Below are 23,142 nucleotides of genomic sequence, written 5' to 3'. Positions count from 1 at the left end.
TTCATACCAGAAGACAAAGGCAAAATTTTCTTACGATAAACTATAAATAGTATTTACTAAAATTATAATTTTTTCAATAACTGAAGACTATACCTTCTATGCTCTTTCCAGGGTAAATTGATCTACACTGGTAGGTTCAGTGCTTAAATCTGCTGACATACAGTTTTTGTTTTCTTCTGAAGTTATATCTGCTTTCTAAACTAAAATATCTCTAAAAAAAAGTGTCTAGTCTTCTAAAATATTTTATTATTAAAAATTTTAAGCATTAATAAAATGTTGAAAGTACAATAAATGTCCATATGCCTGATACCTAGATTCAACAGTTGACAGCATTTTGCCCTATTTGCTTTCTTCTTTCTATATTTTTTCATTAACTGAACCATTTGAAAGTTATGAATATCATGTCACCACTAAATACTTTTGCATGCACCTCTTAAAAATAAGGATGTTTTCTAACATAACTGCTATACTATCCTAACATGTAAGAATATTAACATTTCTCTAATACAATCTGATGCCCAGTCAATACAGAATTTTTCCATTGACCTAATGTCTTTTACAGCTGTTTTTGGGAGACCAGAATTTGATTAAAGTTCATGAGCTATATTTATATATTTATATATATATATATTTAAAGTCCACATTTGTTTGAGAACTCAAGTATTATAGAGATGAAGTGATATGATGTATAGTATCTACTTTAAAAGTAAAAACGATAGCTAACGTTTATCGAGTGCTTCCTGTGTGCCAGGTAGTGTTCTGAGCACCTTACACACATGAACTCATTTAATCCCACAACCACCCCACAGAGGTAGGTACCATTAAAACTGTTATAGATTAGGAAATTGAGGACCAGAGACATGTTAGTCCTTTGAGTCACTGCTTTGAGGAAACAGAGCCAGATTTCAAACCTGCACCCCCTAACACTGTGCTCCCATCAAGACAGGGTTTATATCTTCCTGAGTTCTGAATCCTTACAGTCTGTCGCATAATGAGGCGACACAGTATGTGCTCAGTAAAGTTCAAAGGATAAAGAAAAGAATTTGAGAAAGGTGCTCCTTGCCTCCATACCTACCTCCTGACTCTACCCCAGCTGCTTAGGCCATGTCAGAAACTTGGAAGAGCCCAAACTATGCCCCCATTCCCAGGAATTGGTTCTTCCTCCTCCCATCTATACACACCTTTTCCCACTCCCCCTCACCAGAAGGGTTCATGTTTGAAAATAACCAGAAGCAGCTAGTGACACTAGAACCAAAATGCCTTTAGAGATGGCTCCAAAGAGAGTCTCAGACATTCACACACTAGTGGGGGTTGGTCTATCTCGTTTGATCAGCAGCCTCTGGGGGCAGGTAACATGAGCTATGCTAGGGCATCTAGGACAGATGGGAGTGGAGTAGGGGACAGCAAGGGAAGTGAGTAGAGATGGCCTCCTCTCAGTATCTCCTGGGCTGGGGGCTGGGGTGGGTGGCCTAGGTGTGGGATTGGGCCAGGATAGGCCGGGGCTGCACCTCTCACCTAGGACCTCTCCGCTGACTTCGTGGTATACATGATATTTACTTTTAAAATACAATCATGTGTTTGTGTGTATACATTTATATATGTGGGGAAGAGATATGAAACAAGATGGAGAAATGGGTAACTTCTTAATGTGGAGTTCAGTTTACCATTCTATTTTTTGCATATATTTGAAATATTCTATAATTAAAAGAAAAAACGTTAAATGTTTAGGTGGAACTACAAATTAAAGAGATCATAAGAATAAAATTCTAAGTCATAACTATAATGGATGGCCTCATAATAACTAAAAATATATTTAAGTGGGACAAAGATCATTTCAGAAAAGATATAGGCATTTTCAGGTACATTATGAAGAACATTCTAAAAGGGTTCCAATGTTTTTGTTAAAGGTTTTTTTAACGAGTACCATAATGACTTCTAATCTCACAGAGGAAAAACAAAAAATTAACAGTATATACTTCTTTTCAGTATGACTGCTAATCATATAAGATTATTAGAAGCAAACAGTAATAAATCAGAAGATAAAGTTTCTCATAATTTTATTCTCCACTTAAAATTATGTAAAAAATTCTTTATAATCTCTCAGGATAACTTACCTGGGTTTCCATCATTGGCTTTTGGAAAGGAAATGTATCATGGTTGACACACCACAAAATGTCATTATCTTCATTTTCTGAGGCTGCCATCAGTAGAATACCTAAAAGTTTAATATGTAAAATCTTATATGATGTCAAATAATATATATCCTCAATAATCATAATTATTATGATTAGTGACATTAATACAAATACATAAATATACAGCATTAATCTTTATAAATAAACAAGTCGCAAAATAAACAAAAATAAATCCCCTAAAAGGATATATAATTAGTGCCAGGGTAGCATTATTAAGTGTTCTAGACCTTATACTGCATTTCTTTCAGGTAAACACAACTTTTTTTTTTTTTCACATTTTAACATTTCTAAAGTTACCATATGATCCAGCATTCCATTCTGAGGTACATAGCCAAAAGAAATGAAAATATGTCCACTCAAAAACTTGTGCATAAATGTTTATAACAACATCATTCATAATAGCCAAAAAATAGAAACAACCCAAATGCCCACCAAATGATGAATGGGTAATTATAATGTGGTACACTCACACAATGAATTATTCAGCAAAAAAAAAAAAAGAACCTGCTACAATAGATAAACCTTGAAAGCATTATGCTAAGTGAAAGAAGCCAGTCCTGTATTTTCCAACTCCATTTAAATGAAATGTCCAAAAGAGGCAAATCCATAGAAACAGAAAGTAGACTAGTGATTTCCCAGGGCTGGGAGAAGGGGGAAATAGGGAGTGACAGCTAATGGGTACAGGGTTTCTTTCTGCAGTGATGAAAATGTTCCGAAATTAGATAGTAGTGATGGTTGTACAACTCCGTGAATAAACTAAACACTAATAGATTGTACATTTTAAAAGGTATGTAAATTATATCTCAATTAAAGCTGTTATTAAAAATGCTATGAAGGTACACGACACAATGTACTTGAAAAAATTCTATTTGTAAAGGAAAGTTTAATTTGGGTGTTGAAAAATAAAATATTAGAAGACACAGTAGAATAAGCAGAGAAGAGGCTTTAAAATGATTGGAAAATAAAAACAAATTGTTTTACAAATGCTTTCTCATATTGGGGAAAACCACATACAGATTTTTCAAGTTTTGATGTTTAACTAGAATCTCATTTTTTAAACTTGATTATGAATCCAAAAGAGTTTGTTATTAAAATTTCATATTTTGACAGGCAAAACTCTCCATATCCATAAAGACACTGACAAAGCAGGCATGGTATCAGAAAAGTCATTTTAAATTTATAACTGTTTATAACAGTTTATAACACTGATTTTGACCAGTGAGTTCATGTACAAGACTAATAAAACAATTTTAAAAGTACTTAGATACTTTAAAAAACTATATTTTTAATATATATGCCAATGAAAAATCTGAAATATAAGCTAATATAAAAAAAGAGTTCCTGGATTAAAAAAACCCAAAACATCCTGAACTTCACTGGAAATCTGTTATTTTCAAATGCCTCAAAATGCATTCTAATTTTAATAATTTTAAGAATCTAATATTACATCTGATAGTATTTCAGAACTTACCTTTACTATAAAGAGCTTTATGTACTTTTGAAGGCTTTTCCACCGTTGAAGATGCTGAGAATCCAGGAGGTAAGCGGATGTGGACCAGTGTCAATGTATTAGGGCGTGCCCATGGCTGTCTGAACGGACAAGTGCTGAAATATAGTCTTACACCTGATGATGGGGTAAAATTATCCATCATTAACAGGAAATAAAAGACATGAGGTACATGTGTTGTTAAAACAATTCCACAGAAAAACACAGAACTCTGTTAAAGCCATACATCACTTTCCTGACTGATCTTAAATCACCAAGCGTACTACCAGCTGAAGTGGTTTCTAAGACATCACTTGGAATTGAGAGGTAAATCAACACATTTCAGTAGAAAGAACCTACAAGTATAAGACAAGGGAGTCTGCGTTCCAGTTCAGGCTCTGTCACTAAATGTTAGCCACTTTACCTTTCAGGCCTGGTTTTACATCTATAAAATGAGGAGACAGAGGGAGTGGAATCTTCTGATTTTTCAAAAGACTTAATTTTATGAATTATTAACATGGCTTATAATTGATACAGAAGTAAAAACATATTTTCAGTCATAAATTTCCAAACCTGAAAATTATAAAAAGTTATCACACTAAGAGCACACATATAAATAAAACAACATACCTGCATGTGTGACAGCCAATAACTGACAGTCCAGTGATTCGGAGTTTTCAATCACTGCTATTTGAACAATTGGTTTAAAAACAGAACGATCTATGGTCCTAGAAGAAAGAAAAACTAAAGTTTATTCTTAAAATATATCTATTCAATTACAAGGAATATATTCCACCAGGATTTTTTTTTTTTTTTTTTTTTTTTTTTTTTTTTTTTTTGCGGTACGCGGGCCTCTCACTGTTGTGGCCTCTCCCGTTGCGGAGCACAGGCTCCGGACGCGCAGGCTCAGTGGCCATGGCTCACGGGGCTAGCCGCTCCGCGGCATGTGGGATCTTCCCGGACCGGGGCACAAACCTGTGTCCTCTCCATCGGAAAGCAGACTCTCAACCACTGAGCCACCAGGGAAGCCCCTCCACCAGGATTTTTACACGTTTAAACATGCTAAAATAGTTTTAAGGCTACTTTTTTAGGAAAGTAGTGGAAAAGGAGCAAGAATTGGCAAAAACCCTTGAATGTGTGTTCTTCACATTAATATTGTTAAGAGTAACCTTTTTTCAAAGACTATAAAAGAAGGCTAAATCCATTGGGTGAATGGTTAATGGGGAATAAGGTGTTCTTAGAGCATCAAAATATCATTGAAAAGATTATCACTAATTAAAAAGGAGGAGGGTTTCCCTGGTGAGGCAGTGGTTGAGAGTCCGCCTGCCGATGCAGGGGACACGGGTTCGTGCCCCGGTCCGGGAAGATCCCACATGCCACGAAGCGGCTAGGCCCGTGAGCCATGGCCGCTGAGCCTGCACATCCAGAGCCTGTGCTCCGCAACGGGAGAGGCCACAACAGTGAGAGGCCCACGTACCGCAAAAAAAAAAGGCGGGGGAAATGAACCTTCATAATGGTGAGATCTGGTGAATACCACTTTAACCAAGTGTTCATAATAGGAGAACTGGTACTATGTGCCTCTTAATGTAATACCGTAAGAAATTCGCATCATGTATGTGATATTGGCTAAAAACAATATTATCCTGGGACTTCCCTGGTGGCGCAGTGGATAAGACTCTGTGCTCCCAAACCTGGGGGCCTGGATTTGATCCCTGCTCAGGGAACTAGATCCCACATGCATGCTGCAACTATGAGTTCTCATGCCACAACTAAGGAGGCCTCGTGCCGCAACTAAGGAGCCCTGGAGCCACAACTAAGACCTGGCAAAATCAAATAAATAAATAAATAAATAAATAAATAAATAAATAAATAAACAAAAGACAATATTACCCTGAATCTATAGATAAGGAAAAAAAAATTCAGAAAATGGGATATTCTACAAATAACTCTCCTGCCCCTCCCCACTAAATGTCAACATTTGAAAAAGGCAATAAGAGGTCCGTTTTATATTAAAAAGACTAATGACCAACGTAGCTCATGTGCTCTGGCTGCATGTGGAGAAAAATGTAAAGAAAAACAGCTATGAAAGATTTGGGGGAGTACTGAATAATTTTAATATGAACTATATAATTAGGATAACATTACAAAATTATTAATTTTTTAGGTGTGGTAATGATAATGTAGTATATAAGAGCTTAGAAGATGGAAGCTGAAGGATTTAAGGGTGAAAGTCATGTCTGCAACTTACTTTCAAATAGGTTTTAAGAGTGAGCAAATAAGGCAAAATGTTAACAACTGGTGAATTTAGATAAAGGGTATATCAGATTTTATCATGCTATTCTTTTCATTTTTCTGTGGATTTGAAAAAATCTTTCCCCAAAAAATTAGGAGAAGAAAAAGGAAACTTTGTTTCAAATTGCCTGCCTTGAGAATTTTTTGGTCATTGAAGACCAAGGAAAACATGCTATCACTAGGATATCTGATTGTAGCAGTGACCCAGGCACACAGAAAACAGAAATGGAAAATCTGAGGTCTTTGTTAGGTGATGAGAGTTTCTGCAGCTAAGTCACTTGTGACATATGCAAATAGCAGTGTATAGTGTCTGAAAACTTGGCTTTTAGGTTGGATCTCAGCACTTACTTAGGAGTTAGACCTCAGGCAAATCCTAACAGCCTTAGTTTTAGTTTCCTCAAGAATACAGTGAGGCTAATACAACTGTGAAATTCTGTATTTCCCGAAACGTACTTGTGTCCATTATCAGACCAATGAAACTACCATGTAGACCTGTTAAAAGGGTGGAGTAGTTACAAAAGGGGAAATTTTGAGACTTGCAGTTTCCTAGTCATAATACCTATAATGCCTGCACAGACCACTTAGAGCATAATTTCAAACTCCAAGGAAAATCACAGGTCAAGCTGTCCTTTACACTGTAAAACCAGTCTGCTTTGTGTTTCAAACCATCCAACATAAGAATAAAAGGAAGCATTGCTAGCAACTGTTTCAAACATAACCTACAATGTCACCTCCTTCAACGTTTCTTATTTTCTGGAGATATTTCGAGGAGGTAATAATTTTAGTATACTGCATATAAATAATATAATTATGCCTGCAAATGAAATGCCTGAGAATAAATTACATATTACCTAGCAATGTTTCCAGCAGCAGAAACAATAGAATTCTGTGACACTGAGGCAACTCTGTTCATTCCTTGTCCATCATGGCCCAAATCATACACCTGTGAATAAAAAATCATACCCACTTAACATGATTATAAACTGTATACACTTTATAAAATAACCTTTTAAATAAACTTTTATTAAATAAACTATTCCTTTTTAGGGATCATTTAATTTTGGTACTTCATATAAGTATGAAAACATTCAGAGATTAACAATTTCATAAAAAGGGGGCCTTAAGAAGCGGTTTGGGTTTTTTTTTTTTTTTTTAAAGCACACAGTTCATAGGAAAAGCCCAAGAGTGACTAAATCTTGTTCCTTAAAAACAGGGATGGGGCCTTCCCTGGTGGCGCAGTGGTTGAGAGTCCTCCTGCCGATGCAGGGGACACGGGTTCGTGCCCCAGTCCGGGAAGATTCCACATGCCGCGGAGCGGCTGGGCCTGCGGGCCATGGCCGCTGGGCCTGCGCGTCCGGAGCCTGTGCTCCGCGATGGGGGAGGCCACAGCAGTGAGAGGCCCGCATACCGAAAAACAAACAAACAAACAAACAAACAAAAACAGGGATGTTCTTCCCCTCTTACATGGTGGTATAATATTAATACTTACCTGTATTACTCCTTTCTCTGAACGTGTATATAAAATATTTCTTGAATTATCAATTGCAATTTGAACAATAGGATCTAAAATAAGACAGAGGAAGAAAAAAAAAACAGAGGTTAACAAATCAAACACAGTAGCCACTTACAACAAATTAAAATTGCTGATTTACATTCAGGGCTTTTCTTTTGTTTTGTAGGTAAGTCTTAGGGTAGTTGCACAAGGACAAGGCCAAGAAGCATTCAGGTCAGACAGCACGCGAAAGAAAGCAAACATCAAATACTGTGACTGGGTTAAGAGCATCACGAATAAGTTATTCTGTCCTTTAAATTAATTTTAAGCCAAACCAAAAACAAGTTCCAAATTATTCCTTCATTCAACATTTAATGAATGCTTACTATATGCTAGAAACACAAAATAATTATACCTGGTCCATTCCTTCAAGAAACTTCCAGTTTAGTTTAATAATTCATTGTGTAAAAGAAAATAATTAAAAAATTCAGTCATATTAACATTTTTAGATATATTTATCTTACTTTACTGAAGCATTTTAAAATTACTTCACCTGCCTAAATCTCTCAATTAAAAACTCAGATATATTCATTTTATGCTGGGAATTTCTTTCAGACCAGGCAAAACATGTATTAAATGTCTGAAGGTCTAACTCTCTCACAAATACAGACACGGGTGGTTTAAGTATATATAGCTATTGTAGACACATGTTCTATGGTGCTACATTTATAGGAACTTGGGTTCCTATAAACTCATGCTGTCTGTTTTATCATCCCTTCTCCCTTTAAAAGATGATATGAATATATAACAAATACTGTTTAGTAGGAAACTGTTTCAATTAAGAATGAGAATTTCTGAAGAAAATGTTAGGTCAGTGATTTGTTAAAATTTTTTGTTTGCCAAATTTGTTTTCTACTCACCATCTTCTGAGAATGTGAACTGTAGTAATGAAGGAACAAGGAAAGAAAGTGTACTCTTTGAGTGGTTTATTTTCCTACACCTCTGGCTAAACCAGCCTGCTTCTGCCTTAAAAGAAAAAATTGAAAGACATAAGACTTGTAAATGTAGGTACCTCCATCATAGCAACTATTATATACTCATGTTTATAAAGATTCTCAAATCTTAGTAAAATACCAATAATTGTAAAGTAAGACATACTACTCAAAAATAAGTACTGAGAAGTACTGAGTTCAGTCCTGTAATTAAAAATAGAAAATGTATTTAACGAAAATCAAATAAATCACTGCTCTCAATGAAATCAGCTATGTCTATTCCAGCAACCTCAGTAATGCTATGTTAGTGAACTCATTTTAATTATCTTAAAAACTCCTATTTGAAAGCAGTAAGGGGAATAATAAGCATAGTTTATAAGTGTCAAAAGTACACAGGACAGAGGTATTTTTATCTCTTCCCACTACTGCTAAAAGGAAATTTAAAAAATAGTAGCCACCACCATCATAATCTACAGTCTGCCCCTCAATGATCGAGTTTTGCCATACTAAAATCTACAACAAAATCTTTTTTTTGTAGTTAACAAAACCAAGAGAAATTGGGTAAGGAAGGGATACAATATAACATAAAAAAGCTAATCTCAGTTCTAATCCTATCTCTGCCACTAATTAGCTGTGTGCCTATGAGAATACTTCTCTTACCAGTTTCCTACTGTTTACCTTATGATAAAGGCAACAGTACAGTAGGGGGAAAAAATAATGGAGCAAAGGATACAAAGACATTTCAGAGTAAACACAAATGACCAATAAATACATGAAAAGATGCTCAACCCAACCAGTAATAAAAAACAATTGTCTTCTATCTGACTGGTCAAAATTAGTAAGTTATAAAATACCAGGGTTAGTGAGAGTGAGGAGGGAGAGGAAAGGGATACAATCACAGATGCCTGCTAAGAGTCTAAAACTCTTAAGAGGGCAAAATGAAAATAGAAAATTCAGTTTTAAATACACATATACTATAATACAACTATTAGAATTCTAAGTCTCCACACTAGAAAACTCGTACACGTGTGCACAAGGAGGCTTGCAAAAGAACACTTATCACACCATCACTTCTGAAAGGTTTAATAAAAACCTAGAAGTCTATCAAGAAAGGAATTGTTCAATCATGTATCAATACATCCATTTTACGGACAATCATGCAGCAATCACAAAACATAACACATATCTATCTACCAGATACTGACAAGGAAAGACTTTCAAGGCACAGTTAAATGAAAAAAGCCAATTATGGGAATTCCCTGGTGGTCCATTGGTTAGGGCGCGCCACTTTCACTGCCTTGGCCCAGTTTCAATCCCTGGTCGGGGAACAAAGATCCCGCAAGCCACATGGCGTGGGGAAGAAACAAACAAATTAAAAAAAAAAAGGCAGAAAAAGGAAAAAAAAGCCAATATGAAACAAAACTTAAGCAATAATACAAGTAAAAACATACATACACAGAAGTGTACTATGTATTAATATACATGTATACACACAAATAAATACATATGTATTATCTATAGATATTTAAAGACAGTTATAGGTATTTAGAAATGTATGCATCATATTCTACAAGGACATATACAGAACTGATAATGGCTGTTATCTTTGCGGGGAGGACGGGGTTTTACAGGTATGGTGTAGTCATGAAGGACTACAGCTTTAACTGCATGTTTGACTACTTACCATAAGAATATATTAACGTGCTATATAATTAGAAGATAAAGACTAAAGCATATCAGAAACTAACACAACACTGTAAATCAACTATCCTCCAATAAAAAAATTAATTAAAAAAAAAGACAGAAGCTTAGCTATTCTTACTCCATCAAGAGGGAGGAAAATGAAAATGTTTACAAATGCCAGACTTACTTGGTATGCTACTTCATATAAACAGCCATCCTTTCCAGCCAAGAAAATTCTGCCATTATCAGTGGAAGTTATTGTTAAAAGGTAAGTATTATCAGTAGGAAGAGAATACAAAGGATCTGGAAGTAACTGCATTCCACCACACATACTGTCATTGAGAACTCCAGAACCTATTTTTTTTAAAAGAAAGAATATAGGAATCACTTTAAGAGTTTTTTAAAAGTTTTAAAACAATCACTGTATTATCTTCAGAATTGATATTCTTACTGAATTCATGATATGCTCAAAAATTTCAAAATAATGTATGTATAACATACATTTCAAAATTACTATAAAAAGTCTGATATGAACAGTTTTATAATTCATGTTAAATAGAACCTACAGTATGTATATATAACACATGTAAAATATATAGCACATATATATATAACATAGTAAAACATCAAACAAAAAAACTAACCCGAAGTATTAAATTTTGGAAAAAAGCCTAGGGATACGGTAGTAATAATCATTAATTTTTTCTTTTTTCCTCCCACCCCACCCCAATAATCATCAATTTGAGGCTCTGAAATTCAACATTATTTTACCTAAAACACTGGCAGAATGCAAAAGAAACCACTGAATGTGCATGTAATAAATTAATTAATGGCTTCTTACTTTAAGGGAAAGAATAATATATATTTCAATGTTCCATATGTTAAAATGGCCATTCAAAAAATTAAAAATAAAGAAATTGAAGGCATTTAAAAAATATTACTGGGGAAACTATTTCTCTTCTACTACCTTTCCTTTATATTGGACATTTAAGGAATGTACACTGATATGGTAAATAAATCCAAAATAATTTCTGGTGGAGTTATTAACCTGAAAGATACCATACCTACAGGGAAATATTTTCCTATGAGCAAATAGCCCAGAAAGTTAACTTAGTGAAAAAGATTAGTTTTCAATTATAATATTAAATTGGGCAACATATTTTTATTTTAAAAAACACAACATGTGGGGACTTCCCTGGTGGTCCAGTGGTTAAGACTCCGCACTTCCACTGCAGGGGGTTCGGGTTCCATCCCTGGTTGGGGAAGTTCCACATGCTATGCAGGATGTGGCCAAAAAAAAAACCCCCCAAACCCCCACGACACATGCGGGTTGCTATACCTGTTTGCAAATTAGTATAACTGAGTCCAAGAATCACTATATCCACAGGGGTTGCCAAAACCAGAAGATGTCGTACGTGAGGTTGAAAGATGCCTAAGATAAAGTAAACATGAGTTAGGCACTATTTTCTGGAAAACACTCATCATTTAAGCATTAACAGAATATGGTTACCTTTAATATGAGCTATGGGTTAACCAGCATATGAAAAGTGTGAAGCTAATTAAGTTAATGTTGATGTTAAAACATTACCACTTTTGATCATTTAAATAAGTAGATACTAGTAAAAAACCAACCAAACAAACAAGAAACCCAAATCTTAGACACAAACACTTCAGTATTTAATGACATTTAAAATCAGTGTTACAACAATCATAGTAGGGGACTTTAACACCCCACTTTCACCAATGGACAGATCATCCAAAATGAAAATAAATAAGGAAACACAAGCTTTAAATGATACATTAAACAAGATGGACTTAATTGATAGTTATAGGACATTCCATCCAAAAACAACAGAATACACTTTCTTCTCAAGTGCTCATGGAACATTCTCCAAGAGAGATCATATCTTGGGTCACAAATCAAGCCTTGTTAAATTTAAGAAAATCGAAATTGTATCAAGTATCTTTTCCGACCACAATGGTATGAGACCAGATATCAATTACAGGAAAAAAAAAACTGGAAAAAACACAAACACATGGAGGCTAAACAATACACTACTTAATAAACAAGAAATCACTGAAGAAATCAAAGAGGAAATAAAAAAACACCTAGAAACAAATGACAATGAAAACAGGACGACCCAAAACCTATGCAATACAGCAAAAGAAGTTCTAAGAGGGAAGTTTATAGCAATACAATCCTATCTTAAGAAACAAGAAACATCTTAAATAAACAACCTAATCTTATACCGAAAACAATGAGAGAAAGAAGAACAAAAATCCCCCAAAGTTAGCAGAAGGAAAAAAATCATAAAGATCAGATCAGAAATAAATGAAAAAGAAATGAATGAAACAATATCAAAGATCAATAAAACTAAAGCTGCTTCTTTGAGAAGATAAACAAAATTGATAAACCATTATCCAGACTCATCAAGAAAAAAAGGCAGAAGATTCAAATCAATAGAATTAGAAATGAAAAAGGAGAAGTAAAACCTGACACTGCAGAAATACACAGGATCATGAAAGATTACTACAAGCAACTATATGCCAATAAAGTGGACAACCTGGAAGAAATGGACAAATTCTTAGAAAAGCACAACCTTCCGAGACTGATCCAGGAAAAAACAGAAAATATAAACAAACCAATCACAAGCACTGAAATTGAGACTGTGACTAAAAATCTTCCAGCAAACAAAAGCCCAGGACCAGATGTCTTCACAGGGGAATTCTATCAAATATTTAGAGAAGAGCTAACACCTATTCTTCTCAAACTCTTCCAAAATGTAAGAGGAAGGAACACTCCCAAACTCATTCTACAAGGCCACCATCAACCTGATACTAAAACCAGACAAAGATGTCACAAAAAAAGAAAACTACAGGCCAATATCTCTGATGAACATAGATGCAAAAATCCTCAACAAAGTACTAGCAAACAGAATCCAACAGCACATTAAAAGGATCATACACCATAATCAAGTGGGGTTCATCCCAAGAATGCAAGGATTCTTCAATATACGCAAATCAATCAGTGTGATAAACCATATTAACAAATTGAAGGAGAAAAACCATATGATCATCTCAATAGATGCACAAAAAGCTTTCGACAAAATTCAACACCCATTTATGATTAAAAACTCTCCAGGGCTTCCGTGGTGGCGCAGTGGTTGAGAGTCCGCCTGCTGATGCAGGGGACACAGGTTTGTGCCCCGGTCCAGGAAGACCCCACATGCCACTGAGCGGCTGGGTCCATGAGCCATGGTTGCTGAGCCTGCGCGTCCGGAGCCTGTGCTCCACAATGGGAGAGGCCACAACAGTGAGAGGCCTGCGTACCGCAAAAAAAAACAAAAAACAAAAAACAAACCAAAAAAACACAACTCTCCAGAAAGTGGGCACAGAGGGAACTTACCTCAACATAATAAAGGTCATATATGACAAACCCATAGCCAACATCATTCTAAATGGTAAAAAAATGAAACCATTTCCTCTAAGACCAGGAACAAGACAAGGCTGTCCAATCTCACCACTACTATTCAACATAATTTGGGAATTTTTAGCCACAGCAATCAGAGAAGAAAAAGAAATAAAAGGAATCCAAGTCAGAAAAGAAAAAGTAAAGCTGTCACTGTTTGCAGATGACATGATACTATACACAGAGAATCCTAAAGATGCTACCAGAAAACTACTAGAGCTAATTAATGAATTTGGTAAAGTAGCAGGATACAAAAGTAATGCACAGAAAACTCTTGCATTCCTATACACTAATACTGAAAAATCTGAAAGAGAAATTATGGAAACACTCCTATTTACCACTGCAACAAAAAGAATAGAATACCTAGGAATAAACCTACCTAAGGAGACAAAAGACCTGTATGCAGAAAACTATAAGACAATGATGAAAGAAATTAAAGATGAAACAAAAGATGGAGAGATATACCATGTTCTTGGATTGGAAGAATCAACGTTGTGAAAATGACTATACTACACAAAGCAATCTACAGATCCAATGCAATCCCTATCAAACTACCAATGGCATTTTTCACAGAACTAGAACAAACAATTTCACAATTTGTATGGAAACACAAAAGACCCTGCATAGCCAAAGCAATCTTGAGAAAGAAAAACAGAGCTGGAGGAATCAGGCTCCTGGACTTCAGACTACACTACAAAGCTACAGTAATCAAGACAGTATGGTACTGGCACAAAAACAGAAATAAAGATCAGTGGAACAGGACAGAAAGCCCAGAGATAAACCCATGCACCTATGGTCACCTTATCGTTGATAAAGGAAGTAAGAATATACAAAGGAGAAAAGACAGCCTCTTCAGTAAGTGGTGCTGGGAAAACTGGACAGCTACGTGTAAAAGAATGAAATTAGAACACTCCCTAACACCATACACAAAAATAAACTCCAAATGGATTAAAGATCTAAATGTAAGGCCAGACACTGTCAAACTCTTAGAGGAAAACCTAGGCAGAACACTCTATGACATAAATCACAGCAAGATCCTTTTGACCCACCTCCTAGAGAAATGGAAATAAAAACAAAAATAAACAAATGGGACCTAATGAAACTTAAAAGCTTTTGCACAGCAAAGGAAACCATAAACAGGACGAAAACACAACCCTCAGTATGGGAGAAAATATTTGCAAATGAAGAAACTGACAGAGGATTAATCTCCAAAATTTATAAGCAGCTCATGCAGCTCAATATCAAAAAAAAAACAAACAACCCAAACCAAAAATGGGCAGAAGACCTAAACAGACATTTCTCCAAAGAAGATATACAGATTGTCAACAAACACATGAAAGGATGCTCAACATCACTAATCATTAGAGAAATGCAAATCCAAACTATAATGAGGTATCACCGCACACTGGTCAGAATGGCGGTCATTAAAAAATCTACAAACAATAAATGCTGGACAGGGTGTGGAGAAAAGGGAACCCTCTTGCACTGTTGGTGGGAATGTAAATTGATACAGCCACTAGGGAGAACAGTATGGAGGTTCCTTAAAAAACTAAAAATAGAACTACCATACGACCCAGCAATCCCACTACTGGACCATAATTCAAAAAGAGAAAACCGTAACTCAAAAAGAATCATGGACAACAATGTTCATTGCAGCTCTCTTTACAATAGCCAGGACATGGAAGCAACCTAGGTGTCCATCAGCAGATGAATGGATAAAGAAGATGTGGCACATATATACAATGGAATATTACTCAGTCATAAAAAGAAACGAAATTAGTTACTTGTAGTGAGGTGGATGGACCTAGAGACTATCATACAGAGTGAAGTCAGAAAGAGAAAAACAAATACCGTATGCTGACACATATATATGGAATCTAAAAAAAAAAAAAAAAGGTCATGAAGAACCTCGGGGCAGGACGGGAATAAAGATGCAGACCTACTAGAGAATGGACTTGAGGACACGGGGAGGGGGAAGGGTAAGCTGGGACGGAGTGAGAGGGTGGCGTGGACATATATACACTACCAAATGTAAAATAGACAGCTAGTGGGAAGCAGCCGCATAACACAGGGAGATCAGCTCAGTGCTTTGTGACCACCAAGAGGGGTGGGATAGGGAGGGTGGGAGGGAGGGAGACGCAAGAGGGAAGAGATATGGGAACATATGTATATGTATAGCCGATTCACTTTGTTATAAAGCAGAAACTAACACACCATTGTAAAGCAATTATACTCCAATGAAGATGTTAAAAGAAAAAATGGGTAGGCAAATGTAACATAGATAACTAGTGGGAAGCAGCTGCATTGCACAGAGAGATCAGCTTGGTGCTTTGTGACCACCTAGAGGGGTGGGATAGGGAGGGTGGGAGGGAGACACAAGAGGGAGGGGATACAGGGATATACGTATACATATAGGTGATTCACTTTGTTATACAGCAGAAACTGACACAACACTGTAAAGCAATTATACTCCAATAAAGATGTTAAAGAAAAAAAAAAGAAGATATGGCACATGTATACAATGGAATATTACTCAGCCATAAAAAGAAACGTAACTGAGTTATTTGTAGTGAGGTGGATGGACTTAGAGACTGTCATACAGAGTGAAGTAAGTCAGAAAGAGAAAAACAAATACTGTATGCTAACACATATATACGGAATCTTAAAAAAAAATGGTTCTGAGGAACCTAGGGGCAGGACAGGAATAAAGATGCAGTCGTAGAGAATGGACTTGAGGACATGGGGAGGGGCAAGGGTAAGCTGGGACGAAGTGAGAGAGTGGCATGGACATATATACACTACCAAACGTAAAACAGATAGCTAGTGGGAAGCAGCCGCATAGCACAGGGATATTAGCTCGGTGCTCTGTGACTACCTAGAGGGGTGGTCTAGGGAGGGTGGGAGGGAGACGCAAGAGGGAGGAGATATGGGGATATACGTATATGCATAGCTGATTCACTTTGTTATAAAGTAGAAACTAACACACCATTGTAAAGCAATTATACTCCAATAAAGATTTTTTAAAAAATAAAGAAAAATAAAATCAGTGTTACATTACAAAACAGTTCAGGTTTACTACAATATAAAAATTTCTATTTGTATACTCATGTTCATAGCATTATTCACAATACCCAAATGGTGGAAACAACTCAAGCGACCATCAACAGATAAATGGATAAACCAAATGTGGTATGTATATACATGGAATATTACTAGAACTTAAAAAAAAAGGAAATTCTGACATATCCTACAATAGCGATGAACCTTGAGGACATCATACTAGGTGAAACAAGCCAGTCACAAAAAGATAATACTATATAATTCCACTTATATGAAGTTCCTGGAATAGTCAAATTCATAGACACAGAAATGAGTTTATAGATCAAATGAGTTTATGTACCAAAGCTGGAAAATTTACAGTTTCGGAGAGGGCATGAAACCAAGAACAAAATTTTTAAATGTTAATTCACTCTAAGGTATCATTTAACTTTAAAGAGTGGTATGAGATGCTATGTGTAATTATGACTCTCTTCATGTTATAACATCCAAAAATAGTGTCACTGATAAGAATAAAAGGAAATATATCTTATCTTATGATAATGGACATCTCTTTATATGTATACGTTTGGGTGTTAAATGTCAGAAAATTCAACAAAGCTCCTATTATCACTTGGTTTTACTTTCACTGATGAATACCAAGGGGCACAAAGGCCACAATTGTTTGTTTCAAGGTTCAAGTCAATAAAGCTGAAGGTGCAGACCTTCTACTTAATGACCTCAAAATATACCTGATATTTCAGGATTTGATTTTAAAAAGCTTGAGCTTTATGAAAACTTATCAAAGATAACACCTTTGCTGCCAAATCAAAGACTATGCCATTTCAATTCTGTACTGAAATTTACATTTGAATACAACAAAATTTTACTATTTGTTTCAGACGGACAATCAATATTTATTATGATAGAGAGCATGAACAGGTGTTGATGTGTATATGAATAAACTTTTAAATTAAGGAACAAGATAGAGAAACATACAACTGGGTAAAGACTGCTTTAAAATTCTATGTAAAGGAAATACATTTCCAATGCAATCACATAAAAACAGTGTATAAAACTGCATGTTGGGGCTTCCCTGGTGGCGCAGTGGTTGAGAGTCCGCCTGCCGATGCAGGGGACACGGGTTCGTGCCCCGGTCTGGGAGGATCCCACATGCCGCGGAGCGGCTGGGCCCGTGAGCCATAGCCGCTGAGCCTGCGCGTCCGGAGCCTGTGCTCCGCAATGGGAGAGGCCACAACGGTGAGAGGCCCGCGTACCGCAAAAAAAACAAAACAAAACAAAACTGCATGTTTATATTTATGTGAATTAGTATAATTTCAGAATGGCTGTGACCTTCAAAATTCCTATTTAGGCCTTGTAAACAAGTAAATTTCATCTATTATTTCCTCTTGTAGGAAGTTGCTTTCAAGGGATGTATATTAAATTTAAATCAATCAATTCTGCTTATCAGTGGCTATGATAAAAGATCTAGTGTACTGAAGTTGAAATTGTAAGTTAAACAATGCTCGTGACTTCTCTTAGGATTTATTCTGAACTCTATTCTCACTTCCATGGGCTATCAGGACTAAAAAAATACAGAGACAAAAATGGTTTTAACATTAAATTCAGTAATTAGTGAAAAATGTATAATGCAAAAAACTTTAGGTAAATCAAGAAAAACTAAGAAAAAGCAAGATAAAATTCAAGAATTATAGTTTAACAATTTTAAAGGCAGACTCACTTATACCATAAGGTGAGTAAATTGTTAAATATTCCTAATCACTTTTTATATTTCTAATTAAAAGTAATTTAGAACAAAACTTCAATAGGAAATTTAATTACTTAAAATATGATATCATTTAGTCCTAAAACATTTGGAATCTTATGTACAAACATAATTTAATCTTTATATTTTTATTTCTTACCAGCTTTTGGTTTCACAAGCCCCACAGCAAGAATAGTCTCATTAAGTCCATCAAAATAGGCAAGGTCTCCTCTGTCAACAGTTGAAGAAAAACATGTTATACATGTAAAGGAAAAAGTTTTATAATGTTCTTCAAGACTATGGAATATAAAAAACTGTTTTAGTTCCAAGACTCAGGCACACAGCCCTACCTAAGGCTAAGCATAAACCAGGAAAAAGGGGAATGCTGGTCCCCATTCCAAACATCCCCCCACCAGGTTGCAAGTCTCAATAACAACAATCTACTGCTGCGGCAGGGGCAAGAGGACCCTCTCAGAACAGGCTCACAGGGAGAGCCTATTGCTGGGGGAGAAACAGGAACACTGAGAAAAAATCCATCAACCCAGTCTGTACGCCAAGTGCAAAATAATTCTAAAGGAATTTGAAACCTGTGGTCCACTGAAGGTAACCACTGCAACAACAAAACCACTCGGCTTAACTCCTGACTTGGAAAAAGTCAACTCCCTCACAGTAAAGGCCTACCTGCTAAGCTCCAGCAAAGGAAGAGACATGCCCATTTCTAAGGATAAAGGGTATTTATTGCAGTATTCACTGTCCTATACATGGTGTCTGGTTTTGAGTAACAAAACATGAGCAAAAAAGCAAGCAAAAAAAAGCCCCAATGTCAAGAAACAAAGCAATCAACAGAACCAGAGTCAGATGTCTGAACTATCAGACAGGAAATTTAAAATAAATATAATCAATATAGTATAGGCTCTAATAAAAAACATGAGCAATATGTATAAACAGGTAAGGAATTTCAGCAGAGCAATGAAAATAATTAGAAATAAGCCAGTGAAAATGTTAGAAATAAAAAGCACAGCACAAAGAATGTCTTATATGGACTTTTCAGTAGACTTGAGGAAAGAATCAGTAAACATGAAGTTAAAGGTCAATAGAAATTGTCCAAATTGAAATAAAAAGAGAAAAAGGAGTGGAGCATCCAAACAGAGCATCCAAAATTTGTTGGAAAACATCAAGCAGTCTAACAAAAGCATAACAAATCTCAGAAGAGAAAGGAAGAGAACAGGAAAGAACAAATACTTTAGTAAGACAATGGTTGAAAAATTTTCAAAAATAACAAAGACTTCAAATCTAGATCCAATAAACTCAGAGAACAGCAAGCAGGATAAATACCAAGAAAAAAAATGATCCAGACTTTGAGGAAAACTTCTGGTTGTCCTGCAAAGGGCCACACAAGTGGACAGAAAACACCTACATGGCAACCTACGTGGGGCCAGGTTTCCCCATTTTCCCAATGCTGTGGAATTACACAGGCTCCTTCAACAACTGACACAGCCCCCAGAACTAAGAACAATATTGGGAGAGCTGGGGATTAGAGAACAGTGAGTTGAACAACATTATGTTTCTATCATCCAGATGGAATTGGGATTTATAATAGAAAGCTATCGGAATAACTGAAATTAAGGCTAAGGTTTTTACAGAATTGAATTTAGGAAGTAAAGATTTATATCCAGTACCTGTGTCTTGATTTTTTTCAATAAACACAATGTTCAAATAATTTTTCTTTAAATGAGTTTAGTTTGAACACTCAATAAGGTTGAACCACACTTTCCATGTGGGCAGGGACTATGTTTATTCAGTACTGTTCAAGCACAAAAAGTGTCTGATACATGATAAGCTCAATGTGGTTGTTAAATGAATAAGTTAGAAGTCAATGGAAATATAAAAATTTCATTGAAGTGAAAACCCTTTTCAATGAAATTATTCTCACATTTATCCATTTTGTAATTTTCTTGTATTAGGTTTTCTTGAAGAGATCAATGCCTAAATGAACAGGTTCTACTCTTTAGTATAAAAATGAATATGTTATGTGTAATATAACAAACTGGGGCAACGTTTATGATACTTGAAGAACAATCACAACCTTATATCACTATTATTATGACTACCATTTCAACAATAAAAATAGCTAGGAAAATTTCTAATTAAAAAAAAAGCAGCAAACAAAAATGGTTTAAGCTACAAGTTCTCATATAGTGTCAATTTTGATTCAATGACACTGTATGTTTCTAACAAGTATGTTAATTACTCAGGAGCAAGAGTAGCATCTTAATATGGATCTTCCTCTGGTTATCTCACCCCTCACCTAAAGATAATATGATGGAGAACTGGAAGGTAAAATTTTTCTCCAAATAGCCAAGAGTAAGTTCATCAGATCAATAAACTTTATTTAAGCAAGAATGCCTTCGGACTTCACTCAGACTCTTTTATACAAATTTAATTTACACAAGGTCAAGCCCACAGAATAACAAAACTGTTAAGATACTTCAGTAAACATCCTCCCACTCCATGATATGCAGGAAAAACAGAGGTCTTTAAAAATCTCAAACCGTCCCTCAAAGAATTACTGATAGACTATCATTATTATAGGAGTTTGGGAAATAAGACTGCTGCTACTCAGAGTGGTACCCAGATCCCCAGCATCACCTGGGAGCTTTTTACAAATGCAGACTCCTGAGCCTTAATGACTAAAACATAATCCACATTTTAACCCCATCCCCAGGTTGCTACGTATACTGAGAAGCACTGACCCGGATGTTAGAAGAATGAAAGATAAACCAGGCGGCTTTTAATGAGTAGAATACTAGTTGTAATAAAGATAATTTAAATTCTAATCATGCTAAAGCAAACCAGTCATAAATACATACCCATCTTCGTAGTTCCACATGAATATGTCACTGTCGATTGTGAGCCAAGCTCTACTGATAGGAGGGAACACGCCCATCATGCAGTTACACTGCATATCTGAGGTAGTATGGATGTAAGGTAGAAAGATTTCAATCCCACCTTTCTTAAACTTGTTTCAAAAGATTTGATTTAAAATGTATGATTAAAAAATCATGACTTATTCACTCTTCAATCAAAAGAGCAAATGAAATATCTTTATTTCCAATGAGTTTAATGAAAGCCATAGTGTATGACAAAAATATTTATTATAATTTCTAAATAAAGCTATCTGACCATTTAAAATGTACTCTAAATAACAAATGTAATGTTTTTGCCATTACTAACAAAAAAATATTGATTCTGAGTAATACCATTGGACTTTAACAGTATAAACTGTTTCACTGGACCAGTTTTTCCAATGGTATAAAAGAGTGATAAAAAAAAACAAAAAAACCCAAAAAACAGGGACTTCTCTGGTGGTGCAGTGAATGAGAATCCGCCTGCCAATGCAGGGGACACGGGTTCGATCCCTGGTCCAGGAAGATCCCACATGTCGCGGAGCAACGAAGCCCGTGCGCCACAACTACCGAAGCCTGCAAGTCTAGAGCCCGTGCTCTGCAACAAGAGAAGCCCCCGCTCGCCACAAGCAGAGAAAGCCTGCACCCAGCAACAAAGACCCAACGCAGCCAAAAATAAAAATAAATAAATTTATAAAAAAAGAAAAAACAAAGAAAAACAGTCGGCATGCTAAAGTCACAGCCAGGTGACAATCTACAAGCCTTGTATAAACTGAAAAATAGACAAAGAATTATTTACGTAATTATAAGGAAACAATTGTGAAAACAAAATAATTTCCGAATTAAAGAAATATCCCTTGTAGATAGTATAGTATTATCAGAGAATTAAAGAATATTAAGAAACTAAGCAATGGTAGAGTATATGATAAGGTGTATTATTTATTTAATAACACTATTTTACAAAGTCTCAGAGAAACAATGAAAATATAGATTAGATTTTACTAGTTTTTCTATTTCTTTTACAAGCATTTTCCCTAATTTTTCATTTTTTTTTCTAAATCACACTGTATTGAAATATGAAGCCCTTTACCCGCAACAGATTAACATACTTTTAAAAGTCAGATTAAATTTTTATATAGCATCTTGATGTCTTTATTATGAGAATTACAGACTGATTTTTATAAAAGCTTCCTAGCAAAGAACTATAAATATAGTCCTGCCAGGAGGGGTGGGATAGGGAGGGTGGGAGGGAGGGAGACGCAAGAGGGAAGGGATGTGGGAACAGATGTATATGTATGACTGATTCACTTTGTTATAAAGCAGAAACTAATAAAAAAATATATATATATATAGTCCTTTTATAGGGTATGCCACACTTTAAGAAAAACAAATAAAATCTTATTTTTAGAGGATAAGAAAACTCCTCTAACTTCTCAGTCTATGAAGATGGCATTAGTATCAATACTTCAGTTTCTTATACCTTTAGATACAGATTCTTACTGTAATCCTTAGAAATACAATAAATTATAAACTTCAACTCTAAGACACCAGTAAGTGTAAAAACACACCAAAACTGGGGCTTCCCTGGTGGCGCAGTGGTTGAGAGTCCGCCTGCCAATGCAGGGGACACGGGTTCGTGCCCCAGCCCGGGAGGATCCCACATGCCGTGGAGCGGCTGGGCCCGTGAGCCACGGCCACTGAGCCTGTGCGTCCGGAGCTTGTGCTCCACAACGGGAGAGGCCACAACAGTGAGAGGCTCGCGTACCACAAAAAAAAAAAAAAAAAAAAAAAACCACCAAAACTTTTTGGGGGGTATTTCTAGGAGA

The 23,142-nt window shown here is 35.7% G+C and overlaps 1 protein-coding gene across 1 annotated transcript in view; it reads right to left on the bottom strand.

Moving 5' to 3' along the window:
* NUP155 (nucleoporin 155) overlaps positions 1-23,142 on the bottom strand; it is a 64,038-nt gene that overhangs the window by 37,417 nt on the left and 3,479 nt on the right. The window contains exons 3-12 of the mRNA XM_082623141.1: positions 21,281-21,377; positions 18,571-18,641; positions 11,480-11,572; positions 10,328-10,494; positions 8,386-8,491; positions 7,463-7,536; positions 6,825-6,916; positions 4,312-4,409; positions 3,667-3,819; positions 2,115-2,215 (exon numbers count right to left, since the gene is read on the bottom strand). Of these exons, the coding sequence (XP_082479267.1) occupies positions 2,115-2,215; positions 3,667-3,819; positions 4,312-4,409; positions 6,825-6,916; positions 7,463-7,536; positions 8,386-8,491; positions 10,328-10,494; positions 11,480-11,572; positions 18,571-18,641; positions 21,281-21,377 (1,052 nt within the window). The remainder of the gene's footprint in view (positions 1-2,114; positions 2,216-3,666; positions 3,820-4,311; positions 4,410-6,824; positions 6,917-7,462; positions 7,537-8,385; positions 8,492-10,327; positions 10,495-11,479; positions 11,573-18,570; positions 18,642-21,280; positions 21,378-23,142) is intronic.

This window comes from Mesoplodon mirus, assembly GCF_964341445.2.
Source record: "Mesoplodon mirus genome assembly, chromosome: 5".
Lineage (NCBI taxonomy): Eukaryota > Metazoa > Chordata > Mammalia > Artiodactyla > Ziphiidae > Mesoplodon > Mesoplodon mirus.
Note: the sequence above shows the minus strand (reverse complement) of the source record. Positions and strands in the feature narration are given on the sequence as shown.